Source organism: Colobus angolensis, unplaced genomic scaffold, assembly GCF_000951035.1.
Source record: "Colobus angolensis palliatus isolate OR3802 unplaced genomic scaffold, Cang.pa_1.0 Scaffold559, whole genome shotgun sequence".
NCBI lineage: Eukaryota > Metazoa > Chordata > Mammalia > Primates > Cercopithecidae > Colobus > Colobus angolensis.
In genome coordinates this window covers 383,922-400,349 of record NW_012119143.1, presented here as the reverse complement: position 1 = coordinate 400,349, position 16,428 = coordinate 383,922, and the positions used below count along the sequence as shown (strand labels likewise).

The window sequence follows — 16,428 nt, the reverse complement described above, 5'->3', positions numbered from 1 at the left end:
ATGTATTTGTGTGTGTGTGTGTGTGTGTGTATACATGTATATATGTGTGTGTCTATATATATACACACGCACTCTGTATATACTCACACACACACACACACACACACATATATATACACACAGAGTATTTGAGGTGGTTTACAATAAAAGGCACAAATGTAATAGAATTTTAGATAGTCCAGCTACCCAATTTCATCTTGGACTTCTGGAGAGGAAGGCAGGTTGTCACCATGATATCACAGAATTGTTGTAGTAGTAACAAAAATTGCTGACATTTGCGTGCTCAGAATGTGACAGGCACTAATCCAAGTGCTTCACATAGATTATTTCATTCAATCCTCACATGCCTGTAAGGTAGGTTCCATCACTGTTATCTTCATTCTATATTTCAGGACACTGAGGCACAGAGATTAAGAAACTGACTACAAGGCCGGGCACGGTGGCCCATGCCTGTAATCCCAACACTTTGGGAGGCCGAGGCAGGTGGATCACTTGAGGCCGGGAGTTCGAGACAAGACTGGCCAATATGGCAAAACCCCATCTCTATTAAAAAAAATAATAAAAAAATTAGCCAGGCATGGTGCCAGGCACCTATAATCCCAGCTACTCGAGAGGCTGAGGCAAGAGAATAGCTTGAACCCGGGAGGTGGAGTTTGCAGTGAGTCGAGATCATGCCACTGCACTCCAGCAAGGGCAACAGAGTGAAACGCTGTCTGAAAAAATAAAAATAAAAAATAAAAAACTGACCACAGTCCCTTGCTGGCTAGTGGTGTGGTGTGGTAGGGCAGGGCATGGACTCAAACCTAAGTGTCCTGGTTCTGGAATCCACGTCCATAAGCCCAACTCTTCATCTACTCCCACTCACTCCTCTCCATATCTCCTTCCCAAACAAGAAACACTGAAACATAGAATGAGTTATAAAAAACCTTGTGTTTCAATCATCCGGACAACAGAAAGCCCCTATTTTAAGAGAAACACAGTGTGTTACTGATGGTGTCATCAGTGACGTGACCCTGATGTGCCACCATGCTCGAGCTCAACTAAACCAGAGCAGCAACTGTTTTCACCCTTCTGGATTCAGCCAAGAATCACCGACCATCGAGAACCAGCTAACACCAAATGCATCAGAAAAAGCCACCTTCCACATAGATCCCTTCCTGGGCATATGCTTAGGAGCTCTGCCAAAACCTGAACAAGGAACATGGTAGCGATGACAGTAATGTGCCTGTGCAGTAACGTGTCCTCACAGGAAGTGGTGATGCCTTGCTTTCATTCCCTACTATGTCTTTGGCTTCACTAGAGTCTTTGTCAAGCTTTCTTCACACCATACACAGGAACCTCCAGAAATAACTGCTAGCTAAGCCCCTAGCACAGCGCCTACCACGGAGCAGGAATTCACATTTGTGAAGTGAGTGCACAGCTCTGGCTGCCGTTTTAGAACACCTTGGGAAGACTACCTTAATCCCAACCTCAGAAATCTTTTAAGGAAGATAGCTATTAACTTTGCCTGACTTTCTACTAGATGGCCAAATTCCAATGATCACAATTCTATATTGAAAATTATTTCAGAGTAAAACCAAATCAACCAAGGCAAGCAAACAATAACATCATAACATATGTATGGTATTTTACAGATGGCATTCATTCATTCCAGGACACATCTCCCAGCTTCTACTCACATTTGCTAAACAGTTTGACACAGACATTCTTCAGTTCCAGTTCTCTTCAATTGATATTTAATTTGAAAGTGCTCCTTAAGAATCCAAATGCATAGGGCCAGGCACAGTGGCTCACGCCTGTAATCCCAGCACTTTGGGAGGCCAAGGCGGGTGGATCATCTGAGGTCAGGAGTTCGAGACCAGCCTGGCCAACATGGCGAAACCCCGTCTCTACTAAAAATACAAAAAATTAGCCAGGTATGGTGTAACATGCCTGTAATCCCAGCTGCTCGGGAGGCTGAGGCAGGAGAATTGCTTGAACCAGGGAGATGGAGGTTGCAGTGAGTTGAGATCACGCCACTGCACTCCAGCCTGGGCAACAGAGCAAGACTCCGTCTAAAAAAAAAAAAAAAAAAGAATCTAAATACATCAGTTCTCTAAGTCAGGTTCTTTCCTCATCTTTGTTTCCATTACATAAACAAATGATCTCCCACAGTAGTTACTGCTCTTTTCCACTCTAGTCAATGATAAAACACTGGGATGGCAGTGGTGGGTGGGAATTCCGGCCTTTCTCTGCCATCTTCTCTGCCATCAACGAAAGACCTGACAAAAGATGGGTGCAGTTGAGGAGAAAGAATAAAGGTGGTCCTGGACAAATGAAAACTGGTTAATTGTCTGAAAATTATCAAGAACTGACCTGTGACCCAGACAGAAAGTAGCTCTGCATGTCTTCACAGAACACAATATGCACGAGCTTAAATAACCAGAAAGATGTTTAGTAACAAACACTCCTTATAGTCAAGTGTTGAGTTCCAACACACTTCAGAAAATAACGGACAATTACTTGTTCACACATTTTAGACAGCAAATAAAACTGAAATGGTTTAAGAAGAACAATCTCGCACACTGGTGTTGAAATTATATAAAATTGTATTTTTATACCTAGAGTCTCAAACTAGTGAGAGTCATTTCCCTGAACTCTATGAAGTAAATACATATTCTCCCCTCTTTGCAGGTAAGGGAAAGATCAAACAGGAGAGGAATTTTTTTTTTTTGATAGAGTCTCGCTCTTGTTGCCCAGGCTGGAGTGCAATGACGCCATCTTGGCTTGCTGCAGCCTTCACCTCCAGGGTTCAAGTGATTCTCCTGCCTCAGCCTCCTGAGTAGCTGGGATTACAGGTGCCCACCACTATGCTCGGCTAATTTTTGTATTTTTAGTAGAGATGGGGTTTCACCATGTTGGCCAGGATGGTCTCAAACTCCTGACCTCAAGTGATCCACTTGCCTCGGCCTCCCAAACTGTTGGGATTACAGGCGTGAGCCACTGTGCCCGGCAGGAAATGTATTTAGTTATGCATGTAGTGATACAGCACCAACTCTTTTAGTCTGGGATTTACCTTGATAAGGCATCTCTCGGTACAAACAGTATCCAAAACCTGGCAGTATGCCTGCAGATGCATTACTTCTAGTGGTCAAGCTACGCTGTGGCATGGGGTTTGTGATGACAGTGAGATGAGATGATGCCCGCAAGAGGCTTAGGGCACTACTTGTCTAGTATCACAACAAAGTGAACCTTTAAATTATATGTAATATTTAATAGCTGTATTTGGCAATATAACATATACATATATATAAAACATGTAAACTTTATCACATATATATGAAATAACTTTTTATCACCAACTTTTGAGATCCATATTTTCCTTTATTGCTGAATTAATGAGGCACCAATAATCCCAGTAACATAAGTCAGAATTTATTCTGAAAATACCATAAAGAGACAAAAAGAGTTAGTCAAGTATTCTTGCCTGCTGGAGACACAGAATATCAATAGCACCTTTTTTAAAAAAAAGACATGAACGTTTATAAAACTGCAGAACATATCTTATATATTCACATATAAAATCATGAACCAATAATAATCCGGATGAAAAAACTGATCTGTTTCATCAACATCAATAAACATTTTATTGAAAGTTTGTTCCACATATTAGATTTCCCTCAGTACATTAGAAGTACTTCAGCTTTCTATTTGAAGTGACTTTCTTAAAAATAACCTTTTTTTTCTGCTCAGGATAACCAGGTATTATTATAGTATACATATTATAATAACAAGGTATATGTCTTTGACCTCATGTATGACTCCCCAGTTGCTACAGGAATAGATTTACTTTTCATACACAAATTGGGAAAGATGTCAAATATTGATGATAAGTATCGAAGAGTTGTAGCTACTCTAAACTGAGTAAATCAGTGATCGTACAAGCACTCCATAATAGTTGAATTAAAGGTTTCAAATTCAGTTAATTACATGAATATTTGATAAATACATGAATGTTCTAAATATTAGTTTGACCAAAGTACTAATCTTCATTCTAATGATTGGATGTTACATAGTCTCGATATAATGTCAATTATACTAAGCGATAATGAATTTCAAGTTCTTTAATCAGAAAGTATGAGTTACTCGTAATGAAAACTGGCACATAAGGAGGGAAAAAAAATCTTGTTTATAAAGCAAGCTGTGCAAAACTACAAGGACGTTGTAGCTTTCCACCAGATACGGAATATCTGCCAAGAAAATATTTTACTCAGTCTTCAATCCAAACACTACCAAAACCAAATTAAGGTTAAAAATTATTTTACTATGCACTTGCAATTATACACACAAAATACTGCTTTGATAGACATTTCTGTTTTCACATTTGTTGTGGTATACATCTGAGAGTTACTGTGTGTCTATAATAAGCAAATTTTCTATTTCTGTATTTCCTTTTTATTTTTTAAGAGATGGCATCTCGTGCTGTTACCCAGGCTGTAGTGCAGTGGTATGACCATGGCTCACTGCAATCTCAACCTCCTGGGCTGAAGCGATCCTCCCACCTCACCCTCCCGAGCAGCTGGGACGACAGTTGCATTGCCACCATGCCTGGCTAATTTTTTTTCATTTTTTTTGTAGACAGGTTCTTGCTATGTTGCCCAAGCTGGTCTTGAACTTGGCCTTATTTCCTTCTATCTATGATCAGTCTAGTTAGATCACTTGATTGACACAGACCTATTCAAAGAATATAATTATGAACAAAGGAAAAAATAAAGCTTATGTAACCCATAGCAAGGAAAATTGTCGCCACTCTAAATTTTAGAAATCACATGGAAATGAAACATATGAAAAACTATCAGTACGTATGGTCTAAGAGTTGGCCAGATCGGCACTTTTATTCACCAACTTAGTTAATTTCAGGCATTTGACATGTGTCATTGAGATCACTTAATGATTACAGAATTGTCAAGCAAATTAACATCGGCCATGCATCTTACAAATTACAGATGAATTTATATAACCAAACTAACATACTGCTGAACGGTTTTGATTATTTTAGTGTATTTTTAAAAACTTTGCTCAAAGCTTAGGGAAAAGTATTGTGAAGAATGCAGGGCCAGTCATTAAGCCTATTTTATGTACTAGGAGACTGTTGGTGAATTTTAGGGTCAAAAAATGTTAAACAGCACAGCCATTAGAGACAGTGAAATATTTTATTTTTTTTTTACTTTCATCCAAACACACCCTTTCCTGAAAAACATAAAAGCATGCACATCGATGGCATTCTTATAAAGAAAAATTAATAACTAAGCTGTAAATCAATAATAATACAAACAAAAGTTTAAATGATATGTGAAAAGATTTACAGGTAGGTATACGCCTCTTAATTTTAGAAAATAATTCAAGTCAGTATTAATACAGGTTAAGGAGAAGCTTCGAATTTTCCAAACATTTTGATACAAAAATTTTTTCAACTACTATATTTTATAGACCGTTTGTGAGAAGATTAGTATAGTCCTATGAAACATAACATTCAAGTGATCTTATGCAGGTCAGACTGCCTTGTTAAAATAAGTTAGAATCCACATAATTCCAATAGTATTGCCTCTCAAAGTTCAAATTTAGAACATATCCATTATATTCAAAATATGTTAAATTCCTGTACTTAACAAAGACATGGAATTGATCTAAATTTTACTTTACAGGTAAGAGAAAATTACAATTCAGCATGAGGAAACTTTTCATAAGTTTTACCCATGCCCTATTGATGATTAGGCCAACTGTATCCTGAGTGTGCATGGATGTATGCATACATTCTAAATCAATTCACACCACACGACTCTTCAAAGACGATGTTTGAAACAGTTTATTCTCTGGCCTGGGAGAAGCAGTGTAACACAGTCACTTGATTCTCCCTTAATCATTATTTCTTTCATTTTGCTTACCATGATCCAATTAGTATGTTTCATGTGGGCCATTGACATATTTTTGCAACAAAAATCCAGTAGCAGTAAGCAGAAATGTTAACTTAAAGGGCTATGAGGAAATCAAAGTTTAAATTATAACACAAAAATAGAACAGGTCACACTCAAAGGTCTTCTCCCATGGGATACATTGTTCCATGGCTGAAAAACGTGATTTGGTTCCTGGAACAAAGCTCTTGCTCTAAGGTGATACATATTAATGTGTAGCTCCACTAATGGAAAATAAACAAATTCGTTCAGTCCTGATGAATTAAGTCTGTATTTCACTGGCTTGAGAAGGTGAATTTCTTGACACAGACAAATGCAAAAGGCCCCTGCAGTAGCTGGTGAAGCCCACTCACAAGGACTTAAAGAGGTCAGCTCTGAAAGTGGGCAGCCCAGGGTGGCTCTGCATTTCTTCCCAGCAAGTCTACGTTGAAGCCGCTGAGCGGCACCACTGACGGGATCCAAAGGAAAAGGACCAGAGCCCAGTGGGAATCCACCACATTACAGAGACGTGACTTCTGAATATTCTGTTAAATCAAAGAGAAGAAGGCAAAAGGCACATGCTAGTAAATCTAGGCAGAATGTCTGCAGGCTCTCATCACCTTAAAAATCTTATGAACTTGGGGTCCAACCAAGGTTCACACTATTATGATATTAAAAAAAAACAAACAGAAAACCTTAATGTTTTCAAGCACTTATGGCACAGACATAGGGAAGTACTAATAGCATAAATATTCAAAAAGCTGGGAAATTTAAAGTTCTGCTATAATGAATCAGAATCACAATTTTAAGCTTCTTTCTCATATTTTATACCATTTTTTGTGTGTACAGGGTGTGCAAATTAAGCAATTTCAATAAATATTAGAAATTTATTTTGCAAATACAAAATGAGTAAAATCAGCTAATAATGCAATACAATAAAATCATGTGCTAAACAGAGCTTTTCCCCCATGAACACTTTTTACCCTTTCCTTTGAACATCCTGACACTTCTTAAATACAATTTATTTCACTGACTTGTAGAAATAAGCAAAAGATGAAATATTAGCTAGCTGCAAGATACTAAATACTTTAGTAATAAGACCTTAGAGCTGTCAGGTTGTAATAAATTGAAAATAACAGAGAAAGTGAAATATGCTGCAAATTAATGCTCAAAAATGCAGCCATCTGACTTACAAAATACACAATCCCCCCAGCCTTCTCAAGTTGTCGTTAGTTCATGGGAAATGGACAGAGTAGGAGAAACTCCATTTAGCTTTTACCCTTCCAGGAGCCCTGGTGCTAAAGCTGTATTAACCAGGTATGTCTGCCCAAGACCATTGCATATCAGCTTTCGTCACAAATTCTATTTTATCCAATCTTCAACCAACAAGGCTTTATTTACACTCCTTATTAAATTCAGGAAACAATTTGATGTCATGTGCAGCCGCCAAAAATAGACAATGTAGCACATCCCATTGTCTGGAGACAGCTATTTGTTTATGCTTTAATAGTAACCCACAGGCAGCCAAGTAGGGTTCCATATATCCAGGTGTTCACATACAGCTTCCTTCCAGCATCGGTCATAAGCATGCCTGCAGTCAAACCACTCAAGATCAACATTGATGGTAAAGTCTTCTTGATACTTAATTTGGAATTAACACTTTTCCCAGGAAATCTTTTTCTTCTTTCTGGATCTGGTGACTCATAAAATTCTATAAGCATCCTATAGCCAGAATGAAAAAGGTTTAGATTTTAGTCACTCCAGTATTTCAATTCAAAAAATATCAATTAGGTAGCTATTACATGCTGGAAAAGTTATGCAGGTCCTTGGAAAATAAGGATGAATAAGGAAACATCCAGAAATTTGGATTAATAGAAGTTTCTAGTCTTTTAAAATATCTTTAATATGCTCTATGATTAGTATACATGAATTATATATGTAATATTTCAACAGGTGGTTTTAAGCCATTTTATGAGGATGCTTGTTGTCTTTTAAACTTTTGATCTATAAAGTTTTACAGTGACCTGACTTACAAATGGCTAATAACCCGCTGCAGCTTCTCCTCCTTTTTACATGGAGCTCCTATTCCACCAGAAGTCAAAGATAGGACCAGTGGTTCTTAGGACAGCGGTCCCTCTGTATCCCCAGGAGGCTGGTCCCAGGATACCCAGCAGAGACCAAGATGAAAGGATGCTCAAGTCCCAGATATATGAATAAAATGGCATGTATTTGAATATAACATATGCACATCCTCCCAAATCCTTTTTTTTGAGACAGCGCCTTACTCTGTTGCCAGGCTGGAGTGTGGGGCAACGATAGCTCACTGCAGTCTCAACCTTCCAGGCTCAGGAGATCCTCGCACCTCGGCCTCCTGAGTAGCTGGGACTACAGGTGCACGCCTGGCTAACTTTTGTATTTTCTGTAGAGACAGCGTTTTGCCATGTCTTGAACTTCTGGGCTCAAGCAATTTGCCCACCTTAGCCTCCCAAAGTGCTGGGATTACAGGCATGAGCCACCACAGTCAGCCCCCTTTTTTTCTGAGTATTTTTGATCTGTGCTTGGTTGAATCCACGAATGTGGAATCCATGGATATGGACTGCTCACTGCACCTGGTCTCTCTCAAAAACACCTTTATTCCCATGGAATTAGAAAGGCAAGTGAAAGAAGGAAAAGAGCATAGTAATTCATTTTCCCATCTTACATAAGATTTGTAAAGTTATAATAGCAGAACATACCCAACATAATAATCTAAAACACAAAAATACTGAAAGGAAAAGCGCTTCTATTGCTTTATAAATCACACACCCTAGCGATAATCATTGTTTTAAAATGTCCAGACTCCTTCTAAATATTTATAAATACTTATAAAATAAGTAGGACGTTAAATACATTTGTCTTTTTTCTGAGAACACATTTTCATGTCAATAAATGTAGATCTTACTTTTAAATTTCTTCCATGGCCAAAGTGGTCCTGAATGGCTGGCTTAATAAATTACATCATGTACACTTGAGAGTCAATGAAAAATAGAAGCTTAAAGTTTCATTTTTAACCTATCACACTTTTAAACATTTTCACCTAGAAAAGTTAATCCAGGAGGGTTAATTAAAAACATTTCACTGTAAAACAAGGAAAAGAAGAACAATGATAGTTTCTTGAGAAGAAAATATATATTAAGAGAATAAAACAATTGGCTCAAATTTCTGAATATAATTAACCACAGAAGACACTGTGGATATAACCTTGTCAACTGCCCCTTCTATTTCCAACAAATAGCATGTCTGCCTGCACGTCAGCACAGTCCTCTGCCCCTCCTTTGCTTTTCTGTGCACACCAGCCCAGCAGATGGTCCTCACACAGTAACACCACTTTATGTGACCTGAGAGGTAGGTCCAGGCATCTGACACTGAAAAGTTTTTTCGTGTGTTTGTTGTTGTTTTTAATTTAATTTGCTATGTTATCATGTAGTATTGTCAAAGAAATACTATCAATGAAAGTAGATGGGCCCACTGTAACAAGTTCTTTTAGAGTGATTTGTACAAGTTTAAAACATGGTCAGACATGCATAAAATTTGATTTGAATTTATAAAATGTATTCTTGAGACAATACAACTATTTACACTGGTTTCAAATTGTTGACTATACTGAAATCTAGTTGAACTGAAGTTCCAGAAGTGGTGGAAGTGTTGTTACTCACTTATCTTTGATTTCAAAACGTTCATGCAGCCATCTTCTCATATGTTCTTGTTCTTCTGGGACATCTTTTTTGTCGATACGATCAATGTGAATATGAATTTTTGGACATTCTTTGCAGAGAAATTCTAGCAAAGAACAAAAATATTTCATTTTTTACTATTTTAGAACTCATGGTCATATAAAGTAACATAATGAAAATAAGGTAATAGGACAAAAAAAGTTGTGAAATAATGGAAAAGTACAGATTCCTTAGCAAAAATAAACAAAAGTTAAAAAAAATAAGGATTATCAACTGGTGGTTGGGGGTTTCAAGCTGAAGTAGAAGAGCATGTTATAATTTCTAAGTCGACTACAATTACGTAAGTCATTAAGTTAAATCAATAGTACCAAATGTAATTTTTCATGTGACAACTTTTAGTGCTATACACAGCCCAGGAATAGGAAGCTGGAGCCTCCTCTAAGTCCATACTCACCTCTCTGAAGGGACTCCAAAATGCCTACTACCACCAGCCCCCATCCTAGTGTGTCACCTGTCACCACGGTGACTGCTGCCTCCCCACCAGATTGCGAGCTCCTCAGGGGCCGAGAGGAAGCTAGTCTGGTTCACGATGGCACCTCTTTACCTGGCACACAGCTGGGGGCACTCACAGGCGCCTGATAATCCTCAACTCCTTGCTCGTCGCCTGACACACAGCTTCTCGTCACTGGCTGCTACACAGCTTCTCGTCCCTGACTGCTACACAGCTTCTCGTCCCTGACTGCTACACAGCTTCTCGTCACTGGCTGCTACACAGCCACAGCAAACTTGCGGGAGCAACTGCCCTCCTCTCTAACTTGGCCATTGGTTTCTAATCATTGCTACTCCTTGCTTTCCTGATACTTGCCATATTTTAACATATTATATAATTGGTAAAATAACCAAAATTCTTACTGTGGAATAGCCATGAGCCCTGTAAACAACTGTAGTTTTTAAGACTTGCTAATTTGAAAAAAGGAGACAGTCTTTTTCAGCCTTGATTGCACAAGGGATGAGGCTATTATCTATTCCAAGAAAGAACTTTGAGCCTAGAAACTCCCTTCTTTGTAGGTGGCTCCTTGTGGAAAGGTAAGAATGTTAACATATTTAAGTTCCTTGGAGAACAAAGAAATATTCCTAAGATTTAAGAGCTGACTAAGGTAGGGAGGTATACTGAATGGGAGACTGAGACGTTTTGCGTCAAATTGAAAATGCGTTCAAAAACATGTTCTGAGAAATGATGAATCCTACACTCCACTGTCCGAGGAAGACTTGTCTTTGCTCTTTCAACCCCACATATTTCCCGTTTTTGCTAAGTACTCTCTGCAACTGCTTTTCTTGATTTCAGTGTCAAGCTCTTAGTAACATGCAGCATTTAGGTGATCAAAAATACCCTGTATTCTTATACACTTCCAGGAGTAAACTGGCTTTAATAACACATGTGCAAAACAGTAAACAAAGAAGATTTTAATTTTTCAATATTTTTGTCTTAATTTTCCTACAGTACTATCATCTGAAAAATCAAAGAACTGCCATTTTCAGCAGCAGAACTGTGCCCTAGGGAAGAGCACACATGGTGGAGTCAGGTAGCCTGGGTCTCCACCTCTGGGGTAACCTTGGGCAACTCCGTCAGCCTCTCTGTGCCTAAGTGTCCAAGTCTATAAAGTAGGGATAATAATAATAGCACCACTGAAACGGTCATTCCAAGAAGATTTCAAGCACCTACAAGAGTGCTTGGCACACAGTATGCACTATGTGTTAGCTATTATAGTGTTTTAGCCACATATTACTTCTCACCCTATCTTATTTCTATTTCTGATACATAAAAATACAGATTCCAATACTAATTTTCCTGCCTTCACTGAATTATCTAGATCTCCAACTCAACATTTCCATAATCAAGTAATGATCTGGTCTGCACTGCAAATACCCAATATTTCAAGTGCTGGCATACAGACTGTAAGGAAGATGGAACAGACCGCATTTCTAATGTCAGAAATAGAATGCTTCGTGGAGTACAGTGCTCAGGACGTGGCAGGGCCTCTATTAAGACGTCAGTGAGAAAAGGACTCCAAAATTTGCATGGGTCCTTTCGTTTTTCCTAAAACTTACATGTGCTCAGAATGCGTTTACAGCATGCTTTTGAGAATGCTGATTATTTCATTCAATCTCTGAAATTCTACGCAGGCAGGGGCAGTTACTATCTCCTTGTAAGATGAAGAAACTAAGTCTCAGAGAGGACCAAGGCCCAGCGTAGACACGGTGGGGCTGTAACAGCCAAGTCCCTAAGGTTCAGGACCCAGATAGGGACTATGAGAGGAGCAGGCGACAAAGTGGAAAGCAGTTCAATGTCAAATGACATTTAGGTGGTTCTAACACTGAAGGCAGGAAATAAGTGGCATAAACACTTCCTATAGATTTAACAAAGTATTTATATATCCACATTTGCAAAAACTATCTTAGTTGAAGCATAGTTCATATTACATGAGTAAAAATTACCCTATAGCACCCTAGGGAATCTAGGAAAAAATACTCTAAGGTGTAATTGTTTTTCTACCTATAAATTTCTAGTAGGCACTAAAGCACATGATATGCTTGGGTAATACAGAAAGTCTTCCAAGTATTCGTATGGGCCACAGGTCTATTTGCTGTAGAAACCAAGTCCCATTTGCTCTGAAGGCAACACACAGACCCATATCCAACAGGATGAAGCTGGGTAGATAACTGCGGTTAAATTACATCAATGAACACTATATAGCCTTTAAAAAAAAGTTACGGAAGTATATATACTGACATGCACAGCTGTTTATGACACACAAGTAAGAAAATATGAAGAACAGGAGCTATAGACACACACACAATCTAATCTTTAAAAAACACATAAAGGCATATACTCTCTCCAACATATAGACATTATAAAAAAGGATTTAAAGGAAAATATCCAAACTGTTAACTGGGGTTACAGCTGGACAGGTGAATTTGTGGAGATTTTTTCTTCTTCTTTTGGGTTATCTGTAATCCCCTCTTCCCTGATCCACTTTTTTTTTTTTTTTTTTTTTTTTTGAGGCAGATTCTTGCTCTGTCACCCAGGCTAGACTCCAGTGGCACGATCTTAGCTCACTACAAACTCTGCCTCCTGGGTTCAAGTGAATCTCCTACCTCAGCCTCCTGAGTAGCTGGGATTATAGGCGCCTGCCACTGTGCCCAGCTAATTTTTGTACTTTTAGTGGAGATGGGGTTTCACCGTGTTGGCCAGGCTGGTCTAGAACTCCTGACCTTGTGATCCACCCACCTTGGCATTCCCAAAGTGCTGGGATTACAGGTGTGAGCCACTAAGCCTGGCATCCATATTTTTAAATATAAAAATATTAATAGAAATGGAAAGTATATATGTTGTAAGATGAAAACACTGGTAGAAAAAACTTAACTAGGATCACACACAACACTTAAATAGAATATCAAATGTTGTCCTTAAGCACACAATTATACTACACCAGCCACTTCAGAAATATAATTTAAAAAAAATCAATAGTAATCAAACTACCCTGTCTCATCTCTGCCGCAATGACATCTTCCATGATGACAAGAAGCAGTGAACCATGCGAGAATGCCCAGGTGGGCTTTCATTTATACTTCCCTTAAAATGAAACTTACACCATAAAACGGAAAGGACAAGGGACACTACTGGCTGCCTCTCTCTTCAACATGAGACCTCATGGAGGTGACCGCAAGAATTCCTGTAGCATTTGTTAGCACTGCAGCTTCTACAGCTTCCCTGTAGAGCGTCCTGGTAGCAACGTGGAGTGGAGCAGAGGCTCTGCATCTTCAACAATCACTGCAGCTAATACTGACAAACAGTGATCCCCCAGAATGCTTTGAGAAACACTGGGCCACGGCATATCAACAATCTAACAACTTCATGAAAAAAATTATTTCTTAATTGCACCATAAAATATGAATATTAAATCACCTGCTATATATAGAGATAATATTTAATACTAATGAAATTTGGCCACAGAGTACTTACAGTATTCCAAGTTACAGAATTTTATACCTAACACAACTTATATCACATTTCATATAATTTAAAGTGACTATTAATCTAAAGTCGATTATAACCAGACCAGAACACCCATCAATTCATATAAACAACTGAAAGCAGGGCTGAGTCAGTGACAGAAAACAAAAAAACAATGAAAGCAGGGTTTTTCAAGCTACAGGTTAAAAGCAACACACTAAAAGGAAAAATGTGTTATTATTATGTCTTATGTGCACAGGTATACATGTAGAATAATGTCTCAGAAAGTGGGAATGCTAAATTTAAAATGTGAATGTATTTGTATATCTGAGATAAATGTCCAAAGCAATTCTACAGAGATTTATACTATATTGCATTCCTAACAGCAAAGTATAGAAATGGCTGTTAATACTTTAATCTCACCCACTGAGCCTATGTCAAACCTTGGGATGTTTGCCCATCTAATGGATTAAAAAAAAAAAAGGTATCCCCTGTAGTTTTAATTTGCACTTATCTTATGAATGAGGTTAAATGTGAAATGTCTGTTCTTGTCCTTTACCCATTTTTCTTTCTAGTTATTGGTCATCTTCTTATCAATTTGTAAGTGTACTTTATACATGAAGAAAATGACCCCTTTTCTATGATCTAAGTTGCAAATAACTTCCCAGTTTGTCTTTCAGTCCTGATTTTACTCTGGTGTATTTTTCCTTTAATTCAGAAATACTTTATCCTTGACTGACGTGATACGATTTTATTTTCTTTATGGTATCTGGGTGTCAGGAAGGCCAACCTTTCGAAAAGAGACACAATTTGTAATGAATACACATAGGCAGTGACCACCCCAAAGCCACAGTCAGCTCACATGTAGCAGAGGATAAGCAGGGCAGTGGGAGGTTGGAACCCAGGCAATGCAATTAAAAGAGGGTTTTGGATTCCTCAAGGCACTTGCGATGCAGCTGGGAAGAGAGAAAGACAGAGCCCTGCGCTAAGTGCCAGCACTGTCACACACGCCGTCGGTGCCACAGCGGAGAGCAGGGGGAGAAGGCACGGTGCTGTGCTGGGAAAGGCGCCACCTGTCACTCTGGGGGAACAGCAGGCTTGGATGAGGACAACAAAAGAGAGGTGGTTTCCTGTGGAAAGTAGGATTGGCCACACAAAGTCTTTGACTACTGAATATGCATGAGGTGCAGGAGGACTCAGCCAGCCAGGTTCACCGTGGCTGAGGCTTCGCGGTGCAGCGCAGGACGAGGCGAAGGCAAGGCAGAGCTCAAGGCTGGAACACAGTCCTCCAAAAGCAGGCTATAGAGGCTGGCGTTACCCACGAACTCTGCTGAACCCACGGGTTTTTAGACAGGAGGGGACATGATAAAAGTAGCAGCATTTAAACAAGGTTATTATGGGGAGTCTATCTGTTTTTCATTGGTTATAAACACTTGCTTAATCTTAAACTACATTTAATAAACTAGTGACAATCTTGCTGAAGAACTAAATGTCTTGTTTTCAAATGCAAAAATAGGTAAATAACTCCTTCAATAGTTTAAAAGAGAAAAATACTAATATGCCACTTTTTTATAAGAAGGGAGGGATGGTAGAATAAGAATATATCTGACAATAGCTCAAAGGTTCTTAAAACCTAACATGTTTGAAAAAAAAAGGTAATACTTAACTGTATTTCTTCTTGTCACAATGACACCAAATTTCATAAATATTTTATGAAAAATACAGCAAAAGGGCAGCACTAATAATGTGCACCTCAGTACTGCCAGGGGCGTGCTCCTTCTTCACGCCTTCCTGCCCTTTACAGAGCTTTCCATTTGTATGTGTGAACTTTGAGTAGAAAGAGGCTGGATTAACGACAACTGATCAGTCCATAGGACTAATACGACAGCCAAGAAACACCGCACTTTGCAGGACTACTGAAATTTCAACTGTTACATCTCAATAACATCTTGAAAAATATACCGGGTAAATGTAATGAAGGAAAAAAGTTCACTTAACCTACTTTGCAAAACTGAATTCTACATAAACACATGCACCATATACACCGCGTGGCAGGCATTTCAGGCGCATGAACACACTTACCCGTCATGGTCGGTGACTCTCTTCGCTGCCCTCCATTGTCCTTCCCTTCGTAAACCACCGTAACATCATAAATTGCATCTAAATAATTCTTCATGCAATCAAAAGCAACGTGAGTTGCCTTTATTCGTGGTGTCAGCACATGTTTTAATACTGCAAGGCCTAGAAGAGAAGTCAATTCAGTGTTGTCACTAATTACTTACAAAACACCTCCGCAATAAAATATATTGTTGAACATCTAAATTATTTTTAAATTCCCTCAAATAAACACACCAGAATCTATTAGTGCCACGACCTCATATCTTTAGGGCTTTAAGTTTAGAAAGCACTCTCACTTGCCTTTTCCTGTTTAAATCAATATTCATTTGCTATATATTGATCAAATATCTACATGTACAAGTCACAATGCTGGAAGTTTATGGCCTATTGGAAACGCTTCCATCTAGTAAACCCTGGCAAGGGTAAATATCAAGTGCCCTTGCTTCTGGCCACTGAACAAAGGTGAGAGCAACTCGCCCATGGCGACTCAAGATTTCCTAGAAATACAGTCACACAGCACATGGCCTCCTGTGTCTGGCTTCTTTCACTCAGCATCGATCTGAGGTTCATCTGTGTGGCTGCAGGTCTCAGTGCTTCATTCCTTTTCATGGCTGAGTAATTTTCCATCTTGTGAACAGATCACATTTTGTTG

The 16,428-nt window shown here is 38.8% G+C and overlaps 1 protein-coding gene across 1 annotated transcript in view; it reads right to left on the bottom strand.

Annotated features, from left to right (window-relative positions):
* Positions 1-3,399: 3,399 nt before the first annotated feature.
* The window catches only part of AGPAT5 (1-acylglycerol-3-phosphate O-acyltransferase 5), a 53,850-nt gene continuing 40,821 nt past the window's right edge, over positions 3,400-16,428 (bottom strand). The window contains exons 6-8 of the mRNA XM_011961500.1: positions 15,741-15,899; positions 9,626-9,749; positions 3,400-7,652 (exon numbers count right to left, since the gene is read on the bottom strand). Of these exons, the coding sequence (XP_011816890.1) occupies positions 7,427-7,652; positions 9,626-9,749; positions 15,741-15,899 (509 nt within the window). The 3' untranslated portion in view covers positions 3,400-7,426. The remainder of the gene's footprint in view (positions 7,653-9,625; positions 9,750-15,740; positions 15,900-16,428) is intronic.